Raw genomic sequence first — 27,005 nt, 5'->3', positions numbered from 1 at the left:
AAATTTAGCCGAAGCACAGCGTTACGAAAATCAGTAGAAAGAGTAATGTTTCCCAGAGTGACTTCGATAGTTACTGATAATGGAAACATGAATACAGGAGAACACAAAGGAATGTGGAAATTGTTAACTGATGAAAGAATTGCTTCAGGTGAAACGTTGCCTCTGTTGAAGTTTTGCACTACCCAGAATATTTTGACGTCAGGTGGACAAAATTTTCATTCAGTATGCTCACTACTCTCCTAAAAAATTGCTATCCAAGCTGCCTTTACTTGTAAACGGAAAGCCATGTATGTAATGAAGCCAATGGTCATCTGCGTAAATGGATAGAAGTAGATCGCCTCCATCTTCTGTGTCTTGTGACAGACGCTCTATATGTTTTCAAGAACTGCCAGCAGAAGTTTGAGAGTGATGAAATGTTTCTTTTGGACATAATAACAAATAAAAACAGAACTGTAGCACAATTGGAGATTATGAAAGAGAAACCTCTGTTAGGCGGATGGGAAAAAAACGTTTTTAAACGAACGTGTGCAAGAGAACGTCAACTGAGAAATACAGTACTCATTACATGGTTTTCAACTTCATCGTAACACACGTTGCAATAAATCCCATAACAAATATGTCAGTGAGAAAAGAGATTTTACTGTAGTAGGCTACGAAGCCTGGATTCCATAATTAACTTTGTTAGTCAGCGTTTGCTGCATGAAGACAGTATTGTTGCTTTGGAGCCTTTGCGTGTTTTGCAAGAGGATGTAACTGATGATGCCTTAAGAGAATGCCACAAAGTTATTTGTCTTGATACAGATCTTTTGCAGTTCGCAATGCAATATAGAGAGGCATCATCGTGTAGTATGTTGAAAGGTCTGGACGCTAAAAGCCTTCTCATGAAAATCTGTGGAAATCAGACATTTCATGCTCTGTCAACAAGTCTAGCCCGATTTGTTGCTTTGAAACCATCTTCTTCCGATGTTGAAAGACTTATAAGTGACTACAACATATTGAAAACAGATAACAGACTGTCTTTAGCTCCCACTACTGTGAAAAATTAGCTTCACGTTAATATAAATATGGGTCCGTTGCAAGATTTTAGCCCAACCCCTGCTGGCCAGAAAGTAAAGGCGTTTTGAAGTTGGTAGAAAGTCAAAGGAACAGCCCTGGTATAACGGTGTATTTGCCTCGGCAGAAAACAGACTGAGACAGCGTGATGATCACGGAAAAATGACAGTGAAATTCTTATGTAAGAAAAAGTGACTTTTTTCTTCCAATGTGACTATTTTTCTTACCGGTTTGTTTCCTGTATTTTATGGTTTAATACAATACAATTAAATATGTATCCTAATGTGCCTTTAATTTTGTTTGCTCTGGATGCCAAAATTTTCCTAAATAATAATAATAATCATTATTATTATTATTATTATTTTGGGGGGTCGCAGGTAAACATGATGTACTGGACAAAACACTGATTATATGTCTAAACAAATGCTGACTAAACTAGTTTTTCATACTATATAAAATTTTTACCAGTGTAGAGCTGTGATTTCGTTGAATTTTAGGCCCTGCTCACATGTGTCCTTTCGTGGACTGATTGTTAAGTAGGAACGGGTTGGAACATCTTTTTTTTTTTTTTTTTTTGTTTTGTTTTTTGTTTTCAAAATTTATTCCAGAACTAATAAAAATCTTAGCTAAATTCTCAGACAAAGTATTCAATACTATGAAAACTTACTTTCACACCTTAATTGCTATTTTGTGGTGTCTTTACTAAACAAATATAGCTTAGTATGTTTCAAAGAAGTAACTCATTTTTCGTTGAAACGATGTAAAATCTTGATTTTAATTAATTAATTTATATATATGTATCTGGGCAGTACCAGCATCTATGGCCTTAAGCCCATCACTTTTCAAGGATGACATTCCTCAGCGATCACATTATCCGGGAAAGGAATGAAGCGGCCTGGGAGCGGTACGTTACGTAACATCTCGGTATTTACCTGGTGTGAATGAGGAAAACCCAGGAAAAAAACTCATTCAGGATGGCTGGCCTGAAAAAGCTGTTACACCTTTCCAACCAGCTGATTACTTATTTTAAAACACAGTTCTGTCCTGTAGGGTAATTAAGATTTACCCTCATTAAAAATAGAATTTAGTTTCAAGTCATCAAGTGACATGGCTACTTAAATGCATTTTTTCTCTATTATTTTTTTATATAAATATTTTTTCTACAATAATAGCAGTATGCGAATCTTTCCTCTAGACCATATTGCTTACAAAGAATATGTAAAATGTATGTATACATAAAGTACAGTGTGCAGATAATATGTGTGTTGAAAGCTTAGAAAGCAATTTTCTTCAGTTTTAATTTCAACAACATCCTTTTAATGTAAAAACTGAATTTATCAATCCTACTCAGACTTTACCTCAGTAAGTTAAATATTTGCTCATTTTTAAAGGTAAGAAGTATATTTTAATATATACTGCAATTTTTAATATTCTTTTAAAAACATATTAACTTTTTATTAATTTCATGCAAACTTGTGACCATGGTTTACAATTTCATCAACTTCTGTATTTTTTATAATACGAGGGTAAGTTAAAAAATATCCACAATTTGACATAACTTTTCTTATATTGTTCATACTGACTTCTGTCCTCGTTTATTTTATTGTTATACTGTTGTGGTCATGCTGTGAAAGTTTAATCCTAATTCCTCCATTAGGATCATGGCCGCTCCATTAGAAGTTTGCACCAAAAAGGAACAACGAGCATTGATCCGGTTTTTGTGGTCGGAAGGTGTATCAGGAACCATCACTACTTTCCAAACGATGTGCCACTTCGTCAATAGTCACTCGTCTGTCTAACAGAACCATGTCACGTGGATGCTCAATATTTTCATTATTTGTGGTCGTAGATGGTCATCTGGCTCCTTCCTCGTGGTAACATTTGTGCCACCATTTTTTAATTTTACAATCCATTCATAGACACTCCGTTGCGGCAAGACACTGTTCCCGTATTTGCCGATAATCTTTCATGGATTGCGGCCCCTGGTACAGCTTCCGACCACAAAAACTGGATCACTGCTCATTGTTCCTCTTTGATCAAACTTCTAGTGGAGCGGCCATGATCTATCTGCAACAAAAGGAAGACAAATGGAGGAATTAGGATCAAACTTTTATAGCATGACCACAACAGCATAACAAAATAAACGAGGAGAGAGGCCAGTATGAACAATATAAGAAAATTTATAGACAAATGGAGGAATTAGGATCAAGCTTTCATAGCATGACCACAACAGCATAACAAAATAAACGAGGAGAGAGGCCAGTATGAACAATATAAGAAAACTTATAGACAAATGGAGGAATTAGGATCAAACTTTCATAGCATGACCACAACAGCATAACAAAATAAACGAGGAGAGAGGCCAGTATGAACAATATAAGAAAACTTATAGACAAATGGAGGAATTAGGATCAAACTTTCATAGCATGACCACAACAGCATAACAAAATAAACGAGGAGAGAGGCCAGTATGAACAATATAAGAAAACTTATAGACAAATGGAGGAATTAGAATAAAACTTTCATAGCATGACCACAACAGCATAACAAAATAAACGAGGAGAGAGGCCAGTATGAACAATATAAGAAAACTTATAGACAAATGGAGGAATTAGAATAAAACTTTCATAGCATGACCACAACAGCATAACAAAATAAACGAGGAGAGAGGCCAGTATGAACAATATAAGAAAACTTATAGACAAATGGAGGAATTAGGATCAAACTTTTATAGCATGACCACAACAGCATAACAAAATAAACGAGGACAGGAGTCAGTATGAACAATGTAAGAAGAGTAAAAATTGCGGATAATTTTTGACTTACCCTCGTAATATTTGAACGAAGATTTTTTACTTTTGTTTTTGAAATTCACATGCCATATTCATTTTTAATAAATTAAACTTGACATTTTGCAATGAATTTATTTACTCTTTATTCCAGGGGAGGAAAGGTCCAAACAGGTCACAACAGTATTGATGGAAAATAAGGAAATGCTGGAATCTTTTACTGTAATTAATGAGGAGTTAAACATATTAGCTCAGAATTTAAAAGCTGCAGAACAACAGAGGGAAAATCTTAAGAAGGTAGAGATATTTCTAGAAAAAGATAAGTAGTTAAGATAGAAAAGTATTAAGTCTACTGTTTCATTATGTACTTTCCCAATGTCATTATAACGAATTTCTCGTGTGACACCGATTTTACTATTAAAAAAAAAAAAAAAAAAAAAAAAAACATAAACTTGCTCAGTCAGCTTTAAATATTAGAAGTGGAAAAGGAAACTTTTATTTATTCCAGAATTTCATAACTAGCGTGTATTTTGACATATATTTGGCAAAATTTACGAGGGCAAGTATAATATGAGAGTAGGACTCATGTAGACTCCCATAAGTTCGGGCAACATTCCACCATTTAGTCACTGTTCACAAAGGGTCATCGGATAGTTCCAGTTATATTATATATACACTCAAGGACCTAAAGATCATGACTTTTGGAGTCTTAGGTTTGTCATTCGAGCAAGTAAATATGTAAATAATATATAAACAAAAATGTAGTTAAAAATTATTTTTAAACACGTAATACCATTAACTTAATAATAAATTCATTTACCGAAGTCTGTCTTCTTGTCAGTAAGAGTAATATATCTAACTGAACACAATATTCCGTGAAAACAAAAGAAAAGCTAAGAGGAAAATAATTTGTTAATTATGGTTATGTGCTTTTCGAAACAAAGACTGTTACAGTTTTTTTCCCCTGAAAATGACTTAATTGAGTCTTTTTATTAATTTTTTCTTACTTTCTAAGAAATATGTACACTCATGTCCAAAATGATTGTCGCATATCTATAACTGTCTTCTTGTAAGAATATAATTTGGTAATGATTTTGCAGGGTACTTTTAATACTGATACTATGTGTATAATCGGGAAATGTATATTTGTGGTAATTTCATAGGACAGGAATTATAAATACGAAAATTATAATGAGTAAAACAAAATGTTGCTAAATGGACAAGAAAGTTTTATTTCCGTTCTATTGTTCTTATTTACTGCTCTTTTGACGTGAAATTTGCCACATACATGTCTTTGCCGATTACAAACATACTAACATTATAAGTAATACCGGGCGAATTCGTTATCAAATTATATTCCTACATCATCATATTTATAGACATGCGACAATAATTTTGGACATGAGTGTACGTTCTTTTTTGTAGTAGAGTAATTAACATGTGTTTCCACGACAGGAGGTCCCTGGTTGAGTCTTCGATTAGGGCACAAAACCTTGCAAAGAACTGAGTAGTGGATGAGTTCTTAGTACAATATTAGGTACGTGTAAGTTTTTCGACTGATCTCCGTTTAACGGAGTACCGATCACAAAGATGGCCAAACCAAGCCTAGCACTTCACCATGCAGTAGCTTATGTTCACTATTCTATATAATATAAACGAGAAATTGCCTGAAATCAGATCAATCCAGGAACAAGTAAACAAATACTTTGACAAAATTCATGGGATAAACTCTGAAAGACTTCCACAGAGAGTAAGAATACTTCAGCAGCTTTAAAATCAATAATTACTTATATGTTTGTATTTTGATCAGAAATAGGAGAAATAGTTTTGTTATGAATATTTTAGTGCACTCTCAATCATAACTACAAAACAGCCAGCTGGTGCACACTAATGTGATCTGCGTGCATGACGAAGGCGGGGCGCCTAGATGCATATTTGGTGAGATTTTCCAAATTACCCCGTCTTTTTGTGCTTGAGCTCTGTACTAGTATTTCTCTCTCTTTTTTTCTTTTTTAATGAATTTTGCTTATTCTTCTTCCGAACTAAGTCAGCGTTTTATTTCCATGAATGGTTAAAGTCTAACTATATGACGAGAAAGGAGTACTATAACTAACTAACTCTATGGCCTATGGAAGTCGGAGGTTCAATGCTGCGTTCACAAAAGCTCTCCACTGACTTCTATCCTTAGCTAACTGCATCCAGTTTCTACTTTGTATTCCTATTTCTGCGATATTCATCTTAATATTGTCCTCCCATCTGCGCCTAGGTCTTCCTAATGGTCGTTTTCCGATCGGTCTTCCAGTCAAGACTTTGAAAGCGTTTCTACTTTCTTCCATTCTTGCTACATGACCCGCCCACCTAAGCCTCCTAGACTTGACGACCCTAACAATGTTGGGTAAACCATATAAATTATGTAGTTCCTCGTTATGAAGTTTCCGTCATTCCCCATTCCCGTTTCTCTTGGGTCCAAATATTCATCTCAGGATCTTGTTCTCAAATACTTTCAGTCTATGTTCTTCCCTCAGAGTAAGTGACCATGTTTCGCAGCCATACAGAACAACAGCAGGATTATCGTTTTATATATTTTAGCTTCAAATTCCTCTACAGAAAGGTGTACTATGCATATTAAATTTCAGATATATGCACAATAACCCCCCCCCCCCCAAAAAAAAAACATATATTGTAAGACTGTTTATATTTGTAAGTACCGAACTCTAGCATTTACTGTGCCTTTTAGGTAATTAAACTTAATACGGAAAATATTTCTTTGTACAGTACCAGAAAAAAATATTTAAATATGAAATGAATTTCGATATAACAATATGATCTGGTACGGAAATAATTATTACCTAATCTTAAAAAACTGTTACTGGACCTCTCTAAACCTGGCTTCAATTGGTACTAGCTCGGATGCAATGCATTTTGTTTGTATATAATAACCATAAATAATAACATAAAGTCAAATGTCTGTATATTTGATATAGGTTGGAAAATCAAAATTTGATCAGTTACGTGTTTGCTCTTTCGGCAAAACCTTTAACTGCATAAGAAAAATCTAAGACAATTTTGTTGCACGCAAATCAGTGGCATTCCTGAGAATGCTGTTTGAGACCATTTGATTTTAGTGCGATCAAAAAAAAACTAAAAAGTGCTGAAAGTTGTACAAATTAGACACAGCGCTCTACGAGGAATTGAAATTCATGGAGTTCAACATATTTTATTACAACTGAACAGATTCACAAAATTAAATTCACTGAAAATGGAAAATGAAATGAAATATTCAATGTTACGTCTCACGGTTATGACGGCTAGGCTAAAGGAGACTGTGATGATGAGATGAGAAATGAATCGAATGATGGAATGAATGATGGGAGAAACTCGAGAAAGCCCACACTTACGGTGTTTGTTCACCACTAAGTTCACTTGGCGCGAGCTGGGATGGAACCAGCGACCCCACGCACCAGAGGTGAACGCTCTACCACTAAACCACTGCGGCTCCCAGCACTGAAAATCATCGCTTAGTACAAATATGTTTTGTTACATTAATATACTCGTATCATGTTCCCAGAATTCGTGTACTTTTAGATTAAAAAGTCATGTACTGTACAGTGGACAGCAAATGTAGTGTAATATCTATATCAAGAACTTTCAATCTTTCTGAAATTTTGAAGTGTTATGTCTTCCTGTAGCCGATCTTATATATATCCATTATACTTGTAAGATGTGACCTGCATAACAACTGGTCTACATCTGAATTGTCAAATGTACTGAAGGTTTTTCATGATCGTTTGTAATTTTGTTTTATTCATCGGTGTTAGAACCATGCGAAAGATATTAAGTTGATATTTTTTCCTTCCCACGATCAATAAGAAAAGTACATTATTTTAACTTAGGACAGTTTTTGAGAATATAAGTAATTAAATTTCCTTTCTTATGCTATTTTAGGAAAAAGAAGAAGTAGATGCGTCATTGGCAGCAGCTAAAGCTGAAGCAGCAGCCGCAAAGGCAGCAGCTGCAGCAGCGGAGGAAGCCAGAAGAGCAGCAGAAGCAGCAGCAAAGGCGCTAAGGGAAGCTACACCTGTGGTACCACTACCAGTTCGAAAAGTAAGACTTTCTCACTTTCTTGTCATGGGTGAAATTACTCAATATAGTGTTTATAAGTTATTTCGTATACTTAAATTGAGCCCTTATTAATTTACCTCTTGTCTAATATCCGTTTCGTGTAGATTATAAGAAGGGAAAAGTAGGATACGAAAATTGAAATACTTTTACTCTTCGTTTTATATTTAATAAGTTCACTTTGTTGTACAATGTCTGATATTGATCTCTTCTGTAGCACAGTATAGTATCTTAAAAGTCGAAGATTAATACACAAATTTGTCTTGGCTGAACTTGAATTTCAGAAACAGAATGTTCCCTATGCAACCCCCCCCCCCTCCGCATAAGAACTTATAAGTTTATTACAAATACTTCGCACCAACATGAATTCTATGATGCATATTTTCTTATACTTGAGAAATAGAATGCATAGCATTATCAATACTTATGCATAGCAGTTTAGATGCGTAAAAAATGGAAGTAAACATTTTATAAACTCTTAATTCTGCCTGTTTGTTGTATGAATATGAAAGCTAATCGCTAACACGCAGTTAAGATCATAATTTGAGAGTTTTGAGAAGAAAGACTTGAGAAAAGTAATGGTTTGAAAAAGGAAAATTAAATGAATCAATTTAGAAAGTTACAAAATTTAAAAATTCACAATAGCTTCAAGTTACAGAGTATTATATAAACAATAAAATTGAAACGTCTCAGATTGATAGGCACGCAACTTCCATCGATAATGTATGCATAGCGCATAGACTGTTCGTTGGAAAGCCTAGGGGAATTAGACCTTTGACTAGACCGAGAAGAAAGTTCAAAGATTGGGAATAGACCAATTGAAAGAGTTGGAAATCAATTGTGATAGTCCAAAAGTAGTGACAACGATGAAAATTCGAGCATAATGGCTGTCGGGAAAAAATAAGTAAAGGAAGCAGACGTAAGTTACCAAAGATGTTATTATATTGAGAACAGTAGTTGGGGAAGTGTAAATGGATATATGAGACAACTTTATTTATTTATTTATCTCCGAGAAAGTTGACTGGGATTAGCGGTTTTATGTATCAAAGATGTTGTATTCCGCCATAGAGTAAAACTGAGATTCATTTCATCTTTCTTTCCCGAGTGTGTAATTCATATTCTACACTTGTTTTGTACGTCTATTAACTCCTTAAGGACATATACGGAGTTATCTCGTTTTTTTTTTTTTTTTTTTCAAATGTAATTATTTTTTTCCCGTGTTATCTCGTTACGTTTGTAACGTTCTTATTTCTTTGTACTTATCACGAAAGAAGCCGTGTATTACTGTTCGAAGTACTTATTTTGCCCAACAGAGGTCTCTAGGGGTATTGTAGAGTGTCAGCGGCTTTGCACCGCAGCGCTACTAGCGTACCTATGTTGAATTTTATGCAGTTGTTCTCTGTATCACTCTGTATCAAGAATACTCGGAATAAAAGTCGTGATACCAACTAGGAAATTTGAAACATTATTTTATTATACGTATATTGCACAAAACATTATGTATATCATTTAGCAATAAATATCGTTCCTGCACGAATATTTCACCCATACCTATACGTCCCTACACCTTCTTTGTATAATCCCGAGATAACTCGGGATAAAAATCTGCAAGTTTGTTAGCTTCTTTCTTCTACGCACTGGAAAAGATTTATGAAGAGATATTCTTATTACTTATTCTTCTATATTCAAACAATTGAAACAAGCAATAAAAGAATATGGGTATTTTTTTGTCAGAAAATCTTCTGATAATTAAGTCCATAAGGGGTTAACAGAACTGAATAGTACGGCATATACGTAACATTATGAGAAATGTTGTATCAATAATTTCTAAGTTTTCCCAATTTGAATTAATAATTCAGTATTATTTGAGTGGTATAAATTGTGCCTTTGAATAAGTAAAATTAATATATGTGGTTCTATTGTCAATATAGTATTTGATTTTTATTACAATTTGTAGGTTGAGAATATTCACATCACTGAAGCTATTCCACTTCCTCCTTCAAAAGAGGAAGACAGAGATTCTCGTAAGGCTCCTAGTCCTCCAATGAAGAAACAAAAAATAGTGGATGAACTTCCTCAGCCTACTCCTCCAATATTTACGGTTCCATTGCATGATGCTACCATTCAAGAAGGAGAAAAGTTCACGTTTGAATGCAGGTGAGTAGGAGCTGAATTAATTTATTACAAAATTGTAAATTATGTTCTATAAGTCTTTACATTTGCGTTTACACATTCATTTATTTACTTAATATATTTGCGCTTAATATTATAAAGTTTTAGTATGTCCAAGTGTTAGAATTATGAGGAATTTGAGATTGTAAAATACCATATCTTGTATTGTTAATTTTGACTCTGGTTATACAGAAGACATATCACGTCTGCTATTACAGTTGTTATTGCTAAGGTGGAAGATCTTAGTTACACTTATAGTTTTATACCATAAATAAAGTCGAAACTAGATATTTTCTATTAAGATGATAAGCTTATTTCCTGTAGTTGTAGCTGGAAATATTTGATTGTCGCTAGCTGAAGTTACATTTAAGTACATTCAAACTATAGTTCAAAGTTGCCATGAATTTTACCTGTCAATTAACAATATCTCTTATCTGACACTCAGTCCGCTTACTGCCTTAGTACTACTGATTATTTACTTTCTTTGTATAATACATGCTGAAATGTTTTCGCAACATCAGTATTGAAAGCATAAAGAAAATAAAATTGCATATTAACATGTGCGTACGAAAGTACATTTTCCGAAGATTTCGTGCGTTACATAACCGACGAAGACTTTAATATTAGACGGTATCGTGGGCGCCCGAAGAAAATTTTCTAGGAGGGTCTCATCTCTCTGATTGATATATTACGTTTGTATTTTTTATTTGTATTAAGAAAATCTTAAGAAATTTAATACATTTTCGTGAGCCAGGGGGGTGGGCCCCGTGCCCACCGCTCTTCGGGCGCCCATGAACGGTATACTGCTTGAATTTGTAAGTACTTTTGTCCTCCTATCCTTTATTGTGCACACGAAATGCCACATAACTGCTTTATTTTGACTATACTTATTCAGTACTTTTGTAAGTTAAGTTTTCGTAATACTTCATTTTATTTTTTAATAAAGGGTAACTGGTTTCCCCATGCCAGAAGTCATATGGTACAAGGATGGCATTTCAATTCAAAACAATCCTGATTATCAGACTACCTTTGATCAAGGCATTTGTACATTAACAATCGAAGAAACATTCACCGAAGATTCCGCAAAATTTACCTGTAAAGCTGGAAATGCTGCAGGATTTGCAGAAACGAGTGCAACACTTTCTGTAAAAGGTATTTTGTGTGTGTCTTGTGGAACCATAGTCTAAGGAATTTTTTAGTTATTAATATTTGAAAGTGATATTAATATATCATCATCGATAAAATTAGCCTAGTTTTATAGTAATCATATGCCTTTCTTCAGAAAACATTGGGAGAGTTATCGGTGCACTTTTATATCAGTATCAGTATTTTTGGATCATGTTATAAGAGTAGTAAATTTTTTATACGATGTTTGCTATGGTTATTGTAGAGAGTAATCAAAATATTAATTTCATACTTATTGAGATGATATTAGTCATGCATTTCCTTTCCTTCGCAAATTTGAACTAATTCAATATATTTTTGTTACCCATCGTATACATGATGGTACAGTATGCGACAAAAAATAGCATATTTTACACATAATATATAACATAAGTTACATTCTCTTGTCGCAAGTTCGTCACTAAAGATAAACTGTATCTTTTGTTGTTGTTGTTGTTGTTGTTGTTTTTTTTTTTTTTTCTACTGGATATTCACAACAAAGTAAATAGTGTAAATCATGGGGCCCGGGCACAAACCGAAAATTTTAAATGGTAAAATAGTAATTGAATACACCATTGAAAGTATCTTAGGAAACAGCTTTCGTAGGAAGAAGTTTTTTTTGCATGGAACATCGTTTACGAAATGTCAACCATTTAACTATGCAAGAATTCACAATGAAATTGTGATCATTTTTTAAACGCGACTCGATGCAATTTTCTCCATAAAATTTGTTTGCTTTCCTTGGTCTTTTCAATGATGTAAAAAAAAAAAAATAAATAAATAAATAAAATAAAAAAAAAATTTTGAGTAACCCCTAGGGTCCCATGATAGAGAATCATATGTTGCAAACAGAAGCCTCCATTTGACATTTTCCAATCTTATTTTTGGTGTAATCCTTTTATCTTCAATTTATAAGAGCTGGACATTATACGCTGAAACACTCGGTGTATGTATAAGATGTTAACGAACTAAACCCACAAACTGTAAGAGGTGATTCCTCACTTCAAAATAAAAACATCAGAAGAAAAAAGTTTACATATATATGTGTGAAAAGTGCACAGTTTCAGAGCTACCTAAAAGCGTGGGAAAATACATCGTATTTGAACACGAGAAACCGTGGAGCTGCTGGCCCATAATAGTGTAAAGGAAATCACAGCTACTCTATTCAAAAATGGATAGTTCAACAACATGCAGAGCTGCACAGGTTTCCTCCAAGGATATAAGACATTTCCAGACATAATCGAACGTAAAAGTGAGTCAAAAGTAGGCAAGAAAGGAAACCTTGATAGCAGTGAACGCGAAATGTGTTAGTGGGAAGTCGATGTGGTGAATAAAGGCAAAATAGGTATAGTTTGCAGGAATTGTGTAACAACACAAAGACGGGTTTCGGGTGAGGATTTCCGTTTTTTTCCCCTCAGCCACATCAGATCATTTCGCTAACAACATCAAAGGTTCCGTGGTGCATGTTGTTCACATTGTAAGTAGTAGGCTTAATATGAAATATGACAAGTGGAATTGCTGATCAGAATTCTTGATTCTTTTTCTTTGACACTGTTTCCTGCCAAAATATAAATGGGCACCAACGTCACAGGATGAAAGGACTTACCCACGTTACTAACCTGAGTACTGAACTATTTAATGCCCTCCACCGTGAACTGCGAATTTAAAAGGTGTAGGAAAAGTAATTCAGTGTCAAGAGGTGGCCTATTTTGATAGTGGTAATGATCAGGGCTGTATTTACTCATGGGCCAACATGGGCCATGACCTAGTGCGGCAAGTTCCGGGGAGGGCGCATTATTTTTGCACCTTTTTTTTTTTCATGCTCTAGTTCAGGAAATTTCAGGGATATATTATGCGTGCACTCATGAAAATGACACGGAATTTAACGTTTGTAAAAATCTAAGTAAAAAGAACCTGTTTGGCTAGAGAAAGTTAATTAACATATTACTTATGAATTAATATTCATTATTTCTCTTTTTCCATTTTTGGCACCGTATTCTTTTATCGCAATTTCAAAACTTTTATCGCAACTTGCATGTCGTCGCAAGTACTTATGAAGCGTCTGATCCACATTGTTCAACTAACTGGAGAATTGCTTTAGCTATTTTGTCTCCATGCCCTGAAAGTGGATCATGTCTAACATATTTTGAGCCGGGTTCTTCCATTAAGGTATAGTGCTCTTCTTATGTCTCTTTTCTGTAGAATTTATTTCCAACTTTCTCCTTTCCCACCATGAAAATATAGGCCGCAAAGTCTATATTTCGTACCATTATCTTTCATCAAATCACACGGTAGTTTTCCTTTGTTCCGATGATTTTTTTACTTATCTGTGTAAGCTGCGTCTTCCGAAGTGACAGAGCCGGCATCATGAAGAGCTGCAGTCGCTATCATAGCTGCTGATCTGTCTGAGATTCTTGTACGAAAATTAAAAGTAGATATGTGAGATAGTGACGGGTGAACTTGTAAAGAATTCTTCTTTTGTGTTCAGGTCCAGCCTCGAATTCGGATCCAGTAGTACTGCTTGATTCACTCTTTTATGTCACCTCACTCGCGTGGTTAACAATGTTCGATCTGTCACATGTCCTTACGTTGCTCTTTGCTTCACATTCTTGGAAAACTTCAGAAAAAAAAAAAAAAAGTTGAGAATGCTCCAGGAGCATTGCCAGAACGAACTTTAAAAGAATGGAGAGATGGAGCGGGAAGGATAACTATGATTGTTCCTAGATGTAAAAGCAAATCTTTTTATCCGCACTTTCTGTTTCTCGCAAAAATTCCCAAAGTATCATCTCTCTATGACTTACGGTTCCCGAGATATGGCAACTTAAATCTCCAGAAATTCGAAATTTTTTGGCAAATACCTGGGAAACGGTGGCCAGTTGGCCAATAGCCAGTTGATCATTGGCCACTGGTACCACTTGATATAGTCTCCCGAAATCGGAACTATTTTTTGGCCAATATCACGGGAACGCTAAGTCATAGAGAGATGATATTGATGTTAATCAATACCTAAGAGGATGGTAAACATTTTGGTACCGATAATAATTGGTGGCCACTGGCCAGTGGCCAGTTGGACAGTGGCCATTGGTTACTATCTGGTACCAAAATACTTACCATCCTCTTAGGTACTGATCAACACCAATGAGATCTCTGTATGACTTACGGTTCCCGAGATCTGGCTCCTTAAATCTCTGGAAATTGGGCATTTTTGGCCAATATCTCGGGTACGGTAAGAGTGACGCGAAAAATGTAATCACTTTCTCAGATAGTTTTTAATGCTTTATCGAATGCAAGGTTCAAAATTGAAAAAATCTCAAATAAAATACAGATAGACAGACAGACACACAGACATAGAAAATTCAGTAACGAACTTTTAAAATCGATGAACATTAACAAATTCGTGCTTGTAATTATGACTTTTCAGTACAATATTGACTCATTACCAATAATAATTTTAAAAGACGCGCCTTTTACATGAAATACATTATAAACATCATATCCTGTCTTAAAACTAATTTGTTTCCGATTCTTACCCGAAAAAAATGCAAAAATGTGGCCCGTGATGTGCTTATTTCGTACCTTAAGCTGCAAGGAGTCGGCCAAACAATCTGCAGTTTTGCATGCAAACCACTCTAACCCAAAGACAACCTTCCCGGAACTTGCTGAAAGGAAATAATAATAATAATAATAATAATAATAATAATAATAATAATAATAATAATAATAATAATAATAATAATAATAATAATAATAATAAAAAGAATTCGACCCACCCTGTTACTCTTGTGCTTCACAGATCTTATCAGTTTAGTGTCATGATCACACTGGTATTCATTAATTTCATGGGGGGAGGGGTGTATGTTAAATACAGCATGGTAATGATTAAGCTTAGTTAAGGAATAATTAAATAGCAAATTGTTGCAAGGCTTGTTGCATTCACTATGAAGCAGTTCAAAATCAATTATGACGAAAAAATATAAGCGAACACAGTTTTTGAATGATTCAAATGCACAGTGGAAGGGTGACAGAACTAAAGAAATATTAGTAACATTTTTTGTATTTGTTTCCCGTTTTGTTGTGTTTAGATAGATATTCATAGACATTAAGTAGATATTCAAAAATCCCTCAAAAATCTCGTTATATGCGGATATGAAATGTACAACGTACTTAATAAATTACATTATTTTATCTTTTCTAGAAACAGAACCACATGAACAACTTCTTGCCCCAGTGTTTACGAAAATTCTTCAGTCTGCTACAGCAAAGGAAGGTGATTCATTTCAATTTGAATGCACAGTTACTGGTAATCCTCTCCCCACAGTCCAATGGTTCAAAAATGATGTCTGTATTGACAATTCCTCTGATTATGTTATCACGTACAACAATGGAGAAGCCACTTTACGGTTTGAGGAAGTGTTTTTAGAGGACCAAGCAGAATATTTGTGCCGAGCTACAAATCAAGTTGGAACGGATCAATGTGTTGCAAAACTAGCTGTTGAACGTAAATAATTTTGCTAACTTTTTATAGAATATAGTTTATATTAAGATGTCCCGTAGTAACTTAATAATAGCATCTTTAATTAACCTCAAATGAACTGATCCATGGTAAACTTTACAAGAGAGTATATTCGATTATGATTCATGGTACTAAACATTTTATTTTTTTATTTTTTTTTTATTTTTATTTATTTATTTATGTACTTATTTTTCATTACTAATATTATTATTATTTTACGTATGAAGGATTTTTCAACTATATCCATGAGTTTCAGGAAAGAAAAACCACAAAAGTATTGCTGCATTTGATTCGTAATATTTATCCGAGACCTCTTGATTACACGAGCACATTGCTGTTACTGCACCGCTCTCGGCTAATGACCTTTCATATTAAGATATTCAGTTTCTTCATGAGAAATGTTCCAAATTAGTATTGTTTGAAGGAGATGCTTATCAGTTTGGCCGAAAGTGCACACCTAATTTTTGTTCACTGTAAATATATCGCAAAAAAATCAATCTGAAGCTTGCAACCTGTGTTCTTTTTGTGTCTTATCTTTTGCTATTAAAACCAAATTAACACAGCCAAGTTAATTAGAAATAAGCCACATTTAAAATGCGAACAAGGTATCTAATTATCTATCTATTTAAAGGATAATCATACAAAGAGTTTTTCTTTTTGTCAGCTTAGTGTAAAAACTGCTATTAAATAACATGTTCTATTTAGTAAATTAATATAGTTAAGTAAGTGAATAAGAAAGTCAATGTGTGTAATTAATATTATGTAGTTTGTAAAAATGATTTTGAGTCTCTTCCTCTTATAAATTATTAAAACAGAAACATTTTATTGTGCTGAATATTCTTTCTCTTCTAAGCACTGATGAGTTCAATATAATTTTGTACAAACATATATGTAATATGGTCTACAGTATGAGTAATATCTCAAACCAAATCAACTGAAATATTAACAGTAGTCAAGAATCATATACAGCATGTCCCAAAAGTCTGGGAACACTTTTCTTAATTTATTACACAAAAACTACAAGTGATATAGCTGTCGTGTATATAGCAACTTCTTTAATCCTTTGCTTGAGTTCTTCTACATATTCTAGTAATGGTGGCACATACACACTATCTTTTTTGTATCCCCGTAAGAAGAAGTCACAGGGAGTTAGATCCGGGGATTTTGGAGGCCACGTGTCAAAACACATCATTTTTCCCTGCTCGCGTTGCCCTATCCAGCGTTGAGATAATTCATTATTCAGGAATTCACGAACGTCATGATGATAATGAGGTGGGGCCCCGTGCTGCTGGAACAGGAAATTGTCAGCATCTTCTTGCATTTGTGGGAACAAGCAATGCTGTAATATATCGAAGTACGTATGGCCAGTTTACACCAGAAGTCGCCATGTTTACAACACGCCGAGGCCAACGCCAACTGCGGTGAATGTGGGAACTACGAGCATTGCCTGAAAATAAAAATAATAAAGAAAAATTGAGATACTCTTTCATATGACATATACACGACAGCTATATCACTTGTAATTTTTGTGTAATAAATTAAGAAAAGTGTTACCGGACTTTTGAAACACGGTGTATAATCAGTGTCTTATCTAGAAATGTTAGGGGGAAATCCTCCTCCCCAAAGTTCTGGAATTCCATTCCAAAAATTTTGAAGATATAGGTGTTGATAAATATGGCCTCCTTCCTAAAGTTTTAGATCCTTCTTTTTTCCGAAATCGAGAAGACTGGATAAAACACTGGATATAACTCATATCTTGTGCATATGAAAAAAGCATGTGGGTTTCAAAAAACTTACAATTAATTTCCATAATGGTACAGTTAATCTATAAGATCCTTTTCCCGTCAGACTATTAATCTTGTTTTATGTTAATTAAAGCAGTGTCGAAATCAGTAACTATAGCCCCACAAGAAAAGAAAAATTTTAAATTTCTGAAGCAATTTGAAATTTCTGAAAAAAATCTATAATTTTGCTCTAACTTTCCCATCGCATCAAGAGTAAAGACAATGACGTTTAAATCGTGTGCGTAATTTGAAATAGCTTCAACTGGAAGTTTTTCAAATAGTTGTGATCTGAATCGGTAAATCTGGTTCCAAGTCAATAGAAATTAGTCTGAAAAATATTATTCACTAATAATATACAGGAAATTCCATTAAAAAAAAGAAGCAATCCAGTGAAAGAAATTACAATTGACTCTGTTTAACATTCATTGATGTGTAGTGAATCCTAGAAAATATTTATGAATGATTAAGTTTTTAGTTAGGGAGAAAATATTGTCTCATTCCTGAAAGCGGAGTTATTGGTGAAGATGCCATTAACGCAGAGCAGCCGGAACCGAATGTGGTATCTAATAATGCTTCACACCTACATAACCGCAGGTCGGGCGCTATGACGCTCGTCAATACATGTTGGCAGATTACACTCAGCAAGACAGCGTCTTGGGTATGTAGCCGTTTCTCAAGCCCAAGTTAAATTTTAACTCGTTTCAAAGCACAATTCAGACACGGTGTTCATGCAACAATTGCAGTCTACGGTATTTGTGGTTCTGAGGCAATTGAAGTGACGCAAAGCCACGTGCGCCGCAAATCGAACTTTCAGCAGGCGCTGTCGATTCCGTTACCATGCCCCCGTGTCGAGCGAAGACTGTAGACGACACTGTAATGTTCGACACAGCCATGATGAAATTGTCATTCCGTGCTCTAGTCACATTAAGCATTCCACTGCTCGATCGTTGCTGCTTACAATTCTCTTCTGTTCATTGCTTCCTAACTCACATGACTGCTGTGGCGACAGGCTTTGTATGCGGACCAATTTTGTTGTAGGACAAGCCGATTTCTCGTAGGCCTACTACGGGGCCTCGTTTAAACGCAGTCATCTTTTTATATATCGCTTCTAACGTCGAGGAGACATCATGGCTCCGTTAGATACGTTTCGTGTTAGCTTATTCGCGCTTCACTACTTGAATGCTGCTTAAACCACTCTTTCACGTAAAGCGGTAGTACTCTGAACGCCAACCAAGGACGCTACTAGGCTCACACATGTTTCATCCCACTGAAATTGTAATCGTTCGTACGTCATTTCTCTCTGCATCCTGTGTGACTTTGAATATATTCATAAACTTTTACAAACAATAGTGTAATTCTTTTCTATTGGAATTTGAAATTATTCAGTGGAATATATTTGGAACATAAGATATACGGCAATATTTTATGCATGAACGTCCAATTTCCAGTAATAATAATTGATATTCATTAGAATTTATTATATTATCGTTATACTAGTATATTCATTTGAAAGTAAGTTTTTCATTAGCTTTCCTTTAATCATGTTTGAATTTTAATTAATAGCTACTTATCGTGACTACGATTAAGTCTCGTAAATTGTACTATTATTCACATATCATTCTTATAGACTTTTACATTTTCAGCATTGGAACCTACAGAGGCACCTTCGTTTGCTCTTCCTTTGTCTAATGTAATGGCTCGAGCTGGTCAAAAGATCAAACTGGAATGCAAAGTATTGGGCTTACCTACACCACAGGTTACGTGGCTTCATAATTCTAAGCCCTTCAAAGAAACAAGGGACGCAAAAGTAAGTTTAAGCTTTTCTCTAAACATGACATATTTGTTTAATAATTCATTTATTTATTTACTAACAAAATTCCAAACGAAATCAGGATCAGTTTCCATTGAAATAATAAAACAAATAGAAGGTTAGTAAGAGCAGGATTTCGCATTAAAATGACTTCATAGTGCCACTTTGTGATAATATGCAGCTTCAGAAGGAAATAGTTCAATAACAATGGCAGCTTATGTTGTGTAAATGAGGCAGAGAACATAAAAAATATCTATATTTGACAATTGTAGAATTCATATGTATTGTTCTATTATATGTTTCTTGAAGTTCGAAATAGTATTTACCATGTTCATGTGTTTTGAAAGAATTGCCAGTGCATTAAGTCTCTCACTTTTTACGGAATCACGCTAGAATTGTTTGATTTTATTCAGTATATAGAAGGGTCACACAACATGTGCGTTCTATTTCTGACCATTTATGCAACTTTCCTTTGAATGGTGGCCAGATTTACGTCCGATATGCAGCATGTACTTGGTCTACACGCCTATGGCATGTTCGTACTTGCAAGTCTCACCGCTAATGAATTTGTGTAGCCGTCTCTTTGCTTGCTACATGTTTGTGCTATTCCACCATGGCTATTTACTGTACCAAGGCTCGATCTTCGGCTGGCATCACCCGCCAGAACAACATACAAGTAAACAGGAATTCCAGCAGGTGTTCGGAGCGTTAGTAGAAGAATACCCAGATTTCCATGTGGTGCATACTGACTGTTTGAAAGGAGACAATACCGTTTGCTGTGTCTCCGTCACGGAAGAACATAAGCTTGTCTGCGTCGCTTGTGTTCAGTACTTACTGCTAAACTAACAACAGTGAAGTTTCCCTCAACTATGCGTTTCAGCTTTCCTACGTTATGTACTTATTTGCACTGACTCTCAAAGCCTTATTATAAGCTTAAATAATGTCTCCAGTATACATTCATGAGAGGTGCTATCGTTCAAGACCAGGGCTGTACCGTCGTTGTCTGCTTGGTGCCGGGACAAGTCGACATCCGGAGAAACAAGCGTGCCGTCATAGCAACCAAGAACGCTCCATTGACTGTAATTGCACTGTAGTATTCCCTTCGTGCTCTTAGTCGCGGTTTCCTCCAACGGATGAACCCTCTTTGGCGAGCGGAATGGAACCAGACCAATAGAAAGAAGCTCCACTCATTTAAAATTCTTCTGGACAAAATTGTCAGGTGTCGTCGCGTAGTAGTCGCCCAAAAGAAGGAATCCATATATGCTTACGTATTGCAACTCACATCTCTCACACTCCTATTTAGCGCGGGGCGCTAACCGTTCGTATTAAGAAAACTATATCGTTACAGTAAATTTTCGGCATAATCTTGTAGAATGTCCAGAATACTCAGACCTCAGAGAACGTTTAGGATTACCTGAAGATCTTAGTCAGATTTTTAGAGATAATAGTGTGTTTATTCTCACCTTTATTCGCGCAAGTGGAATAGTTAACGTGCTCTGAGGAATTTTCTTTTTAAAATGTTTTTCTTGAGTTTCTGTTGTTGATATTTTAAAGTTATCTTCTTGTTATATGTTTTCTTAATTATTCCTTTATCCTTTTGGTTAGCTCTGATTTAATGTTCATTGTTTTTGGGTTAGTTCTCTTAATTTGTAGGTTTCATATTTGATTTCCGCAATTTTAAAAACTTTATTTTGAATTGTTAATGTGGAGCTTGTGTCGGCCATTGACCTTATCGTGATGGCCACAAAGAGCCTCACTGCTGACATTCCTATTAAACTTTAATGAAACAATCAAAGTATTTACTAACTTGCTCCATTTTAAGAATAAAAATTACTAAAATACGTCATATCTTAGAGTTTAACCATGATTTGTATGTGGAAATGCTTATGCACGTAAGTATTGAGTAAGAGCAAGTGATCGTAGACTAGTTGACCTTTAAATGGTACAAACGCATGATAAACAAGATGATATTATTGTTGAACAAGCATAGAATTGAACCCCAGGTCTCTTGTTTGACGACAGTTACTCTATGGCTTTGGTATTGCGACATAGTTTTTTCTAACTCTGTTCAATGTCGTTATGAAAAAGCAACACCAATTAAAATTGAAATCGTTATCTTGACCGTCTGTGGTACAGAGTAGTGGAGAAAAGGGTAATAAAAATAAATAAATAAATAATAAAATAAATAAATAAGACTAGGTGCTGGAGTGGATAGGACTGAAACTTCGATTTTCCGTTTGCCTGGCAGCTGCCTTTTATTTATTTATTTATTTATTTATTTAAAACATCAAGTATACTTACCTGTAAATATTCACAAAATAGTTGGTTGACTCTGTGAAATAATTTTCATAACATATCTCGTCACTTAAAGTGTGCTTGAAAAATCGCTAATTCAGTGCATGACAAAAAACTTCCTAAAATATGACAGACCTGAAATTCATTTCAGCAATTAGATATTTCATTTTTCCTTTTGCATTGCTTCGCATACACTGTACTGCGTGAAAATGATACTTTAGTATCCAAGAAGCCACTAGTATATTCTTAATCTAGTTAAATAACATAAATTGTGAAAATGTCCTTTGGGATAATATGTCCTTTAGGATAACTCTTCCACCAATTCTTCCATCATCATTCACTCGCCTTAATCATCCGTATCCCTTATCCTAAAGGACATAATCATGGAACGTTAAACTGAAATATTTTATTTTTTAATAGAACTGCTTGTTTTATCTGTAGTATTTCAAAATATTTTATTTTCTGTAAGTTGTTACCGTCCTAGTTGGTCTCTTTTCAATGAAACTGATGCTAGCCATCATAAGCAGGTTTCACTGCGTATATATATATTTATCATAGCACTGGGATGATGGAGTACTATGATAGAACTGGGGAAAGCATATATTATCTCATTCCTGAAAGATAGAAAGTACAATGCAATGGGACAAAGTCCTTTCATTTTGCACACACTCACTTGCAGATAGGTCAAATGTAGCAAGGAATGATATAAATTTAGTGTGCCAAAGAAGAATATAAATATGTTCAATTTTCACAGATGAAACCAGTATGAACCGTGGATTGTTTTGTTGTAACGTTGAATGGCTTTGAGCAACACGAGCGTAAAAGTCAAAATAAAAATCAGCGTATGCTTTATGTTCCTAGTCAAATAATGTTCACGTCAAATAACTGCTCCTAATTCACATGTCCAATTCTGTGGATTTCCGTGATAACAATAACATCAATACCCTTGTCTTCAACGGTGTAGAGAGAGCTAAAAACAATGAGCAATGAAGGTTAGTGTATATTAATGATTATTCCTGCTTCTCCTTTGGAGAAAGTGATGAATAGACTATCTAGCGCTGAACTGTAGCTAAAGGTTGTCGTACTTGCATTCTGAAACGACATACTTCGCAAGCGTGTAGGACACCTCTGCCATAATATTCGATATCTCGTTCTCATTGGTTGCTTTTGTACCGTATGTTTGAGACTTTGTCCCATTGCATTGTACTTCCTATCTTTCAGTAATGAGATAATATACTGTATATCAACAAGGCAATGGCGGGCCTAATATTTTTCTCCATTTCTTAAATGTATTGCACTTCCTTAATTCCTTAAACTTACTTATCGATAATTCAATACGGCTGGTTACGTAATAGTAGAGTGATTACGCTTAATCTAATTCTATAGAACTTCATAATCCAAGTATTTATGCTTCACCTAATTCCATTAGAGCAGCCACTTAATTGAGGAGACATTTCACGCTTGGTCAGAAATCTCCTTTGGAGAAATATAGTAATAGCCTGTATGTTTGTTTACTTGTTGCTTATATGGGGTGAGAATGGGGAGGGCAAGTTTGGCCAGATTTTTGAATCTCAGTTTGAAAATTACATTTATTTTCAGGGTGGCTCCATATAAGACTTCTACGCTTTCTATAATGCTTTCTAATTTTAATTTCTTACATCGCTTTTGATATAAACGTAAACTTTGATGTTATAGGATGTGTATTTCTATGTAGAACAACTTCGAGTATATAATACATTTTAACCATGTTTTTTATGTTAAAAAATATTTTACAGACAACATTTGATGGTAATATTGCCACGCTAATCATACCGGAAGCATTTCCCAAAGATGCAGGTGTATACGTCGTTGCTGCAAAGAATATTGCTGGTGAAGCTACAAGTTCTTGCAATGTCTCTGTAAAGGTAAGTTAATAAGTAGAATTTATATTTTCCTTGATATTGTGGAGTACGATTTCTTTATCCATTGACCAAAATATACTGATTCAGTTACTGTCGGTTAACCACCAAAAATGATAAATTGAATTAAATTTACAATTTGGAAATTATTATTACTCGTGGGTGTTAAATAATTCTTTAGGAAAGGGATGAGACACTAGAAATTTTTGGACATTCAAACAGTGAAGGGCTTGGACTACATCTTCGTAAATTATATTTTCTCTCCTCATTTAGGATCAATTTTAGAATGAGTGCTTTTCCTCGTACAAATTACGTTTTTCATTGTGTTCAATTCTTGGCTGTTAAATATCTCTTTAGGAAAAGGGTGAGACAATATATATAGTTGTAAACTCTAACATTAGAGGGCATGGTCTTTATCTTGTAAATTATAGTTTCTCTGTTCGTTCAGGATCAATTTTAGAATGTGGTTTTCCTCATACTGTTTTCACTGTCTTCAATTCATGGCTGTTAAATATCTCTTTAGGAAGGGGGTGAAACGATAAATATTTGTAAACATTCCAATAATAGAGAACACGGGCTACATAAAAAGCTATGGATACGAACTCTTGTGAAATTTTTGTAATGTGTTTTGTGCAATTTGGAAAAGAGAACAAATAACAAATAATAAAGAAACTAAGTCTACCTGATGAATAACAATAAGAAATGATATAAAATGCAATGAGCTGATCAGTACGGTACTGTATACCTTCTTTTGGGCTACCTGTATTATGAATAATCATGATCTTCAAGAGACTGTTGATCTTTCAAGTGACTTTAGAATTCAGTAACTGTCGGACTTCTCACTTTCACAGATTTCACGTATTTCCATATTAAGCAAACAATTCCAATCCCCCATGTGGATAAATTTGCAAAATGATTAGTTGAGTTGTAACATTTTTGCCTTCTAACCGAAAGGGGCGAGTTTGACTTCTGGTGCAGTTGTCCTGATATTTTTACACGTTTTCTTTACTTACATCAAGTTTCTCGTACTAGAGGTCCTGGTTGTTTTCTGAAAATTTCGAGGGTTAGACACATGGAAGTTGAAATGCTTAGATAATACTTTTGCTAATCAATATTTCTAATTTCATGTGAATTCTGTTGTCCTACGAGCTCATGACAACTTACGTTTTCCTTCATCTTATGTGGCACTGACATGTCATGTAACTTTGAATTGTAATTTTCTGTAATATAGTGAATCATTATTGAGTCACAGTCATTGTCTTTCCACATAGAAAGTAAATTAAAAAAAAAAAAAAACTAATATATATAATCTATTTGTCATTAAAACAAGTTATTGAATTGGGCTTCCCCTAAGCTAAACGGTTAGCGTTACCGCGAGAGTAATTTGTTCGATTCCCGGTGGAACTCATGTAGTTCGGATTCCATGTTAAACTGTGGGTTCACACTTCATAGCTTCGATCCTGAAAAGGGACAAAGAACTTCAAAGCAACTAATCACATTATTGAATTACTGTCCTGCAAATTTTCAACCAATTAACGCGACCAGTGGGCAGGTCTGTAGTCAGGCAATGCTACGTAATTTTTGTCTATCCTGGATAATTCTGTGTAATATTTACAAAATACCTGCAATATTAAAATAGTAAACTCGGTGTTACCTTTCCTTGACAGATTCTTTTACCTAAAATATGTCGATGTATGAAAGAAGAAATAGTTACTATAGAAGTACAATTTCTATGCTCACTTTCATGACTGCTTTCTATTGCCGCCAAGACAACGCAACTTGGGGCTGGCGACATAATTGCGTTTGCGATTTCGTTTCTTACTGCCTCGGCCTGATTGCCTATGATGATGTTTATTCCTATTAGTAATACTGAAATTAATACATTTTGTTTACATGTATTGTATAATACAAGCTGTCAGACTATTGGGAAGATTTTATGTTCTTCAAACTATGGAAAAATTGCCTACACTGTAGCAAAATCATTGTCTCTTGTTTTAGCACTTCATTAATACTGTTGGAAGATAGATTAACTTTTCATTTTTCTAATATTACATCCTAATATTATGCATCCTAATTTTGTCCTAACATAATGTAAACGTATTTAACCCTTGTGCTGTGATACACTACGTACTTTAACTCACTCAATAATGTTGGTTGTAAGAACGAAGAGTTCTCCAATATATTGAAGTTTCAACTAATGATTTTTCTTCAGGGACGCTTACCTACAGAGACATCTGATTCTGAATTAGCCAGTGACATGGAGCCTATAAAACCTTCAATTCAATTACCTTTGAAAGATATTTCTGTATTTGAAGGCAAAAAAGTGAGATTAGATTGTGTTATTGTTGGACAACCTGAACCAGAGGTAAGTTTTTACTATCTTAATTAATTTTAATTCATAATTTTGCATTAATTCATCTGTGGGAGCTGTATTTTTGTCAAGTGTATTTTATAATATTACCACAAAATCTTGTGGATAATATGGGCGTGAAGGTACTTCTACATTTTTGACCAGCCCTCGACGGTAATCGGTGTGCTAGGATCTTCACCATGCATAAAACAGACACACATTATGTAGTATGAATTACATTTGGATCGAGCAATATATACCGGGTATATGAAATCCGTTTCCACCGCTGTGATATTAGAAGAACAATCAAATATATTCAGCTTACGTGCAGCACAAACTACCAAAATTGTATTATATACTGATTCAACTGGCAAACCATATACCAAACTTGACAATCAAATGTTTGTCATAGAGCTTTCTTTAGTAACTTCACTATCAATCAATTTTTGATTGATGTGTACCTAAGTTAATGTTTTCGAAAAGACTGTGGAAACTGCACGTATCTTTGATCTTACGGAATAGTTCTACAGAACATTTCGGCAAAATGACTCCTTTTCTTTGTTCTTGTTGGGCTCTTTGCTGTTTTCAGTATTTGATGAAAGGCGTATTTCATTTGCATTTTGCTCATGCTTACTGAAATAGTTTTTACCGATATTTCTCTTCTTTCTGTTTCACTTAAAATTAAATAAGTATTCTTATTTTCTGATAGATATTTGTTTCAATTTATGAATTAAAAAATATTCCTATATTTGTTAGTTATGGTTATTATTTAATTCTTTGTGACTTAACATTAATTTAATCCATCAGAATCATGCTTCTCTTCCTAATTGAGCCTCCAGTTCAAAAATTAAAATCGATTTAGCATAATCTAGAACTTAAATTCACCCGTTACTGGTATTTCCTTAAACGTGTCTGGACACTTAATTGGACGTACTTAAATTCAGTACGCTTCCAAACTGTTTGTTTTTACGTGTTTTAATTCTCATATTCTCCATCTAAATTCACTGGAAAATAGACCAATTGTTATTGATTTGCTAACGATGCCAAGAAAAGTTTCT

General features: G+C 34.5%; 1 protein-coding gene across 6 annotated transcripts in view; it reads left to right on the top strand.

Moving 5' to 3' along the window:
* The window catches only part of zormin (spectrin and immunoglobulin domain-containing protein zormin), a 799,654-nt gene that overhangs the window by 667,959 nt on the left and 104,690 nt on the right, over window positions 1-27,005 (top strand). For all 6 annotated transcript variants that reach the window (XM_081744925.1, XM_081744924.1, XM_081744928.1 and 3 more), the window contains 8 exons: window positions 3,997-4,139; window positions 7,788-7,946; window positions 9,919-10,118; window positions 11,080-11,285; window positions 15,493-15,795; window positions 19,238-19,401; window positions 23,475-23,603; window positions 25,810-25,962. In XM_081744925.1, coding sequence (XP_081601051.1) covers window positions 3,997-4,139; window positions 7,788-7,946; window positions 9,919-10,118; window positions 11,080-11,285; window positions 15,493-15,795; window positions 19,238-19,401; window positions 23,475-23,603; window positions 25,810-25,962 — 1,457 coding nt within the window. The remainder of the gene's footprint in view (window positions 1-3,996; window positions 4,140-7,787; window positions 7,947-9,918; window positions 10,119-11,079; window positions 11,286-15,492; window positions 15,796-19,237; window positions 19,402-23,474; window positions 23,604-25,809; window positions 25,963-27,005) is intronic.

This window comes from Thermobia domestica, chromosome 17, assembly GCF_964235325.1.
Source record: "Thermobia domestica chromosome 17, izTheDome1.hap1.1, whole genome shotgun sequence".
In the NCBI taxonomy this organism is placed as follows: domain Eukaryota; kingdom Metazoa; phylum Arthropoda; class Insecta; order Zygentoma; family Lepismatidae; genus Thermobia; species Thermobia domestica.
Note: the sequence above shows the minus strand (reverse complement) of the source record. Positions and strands in the feature narration are given on the sequence as shown.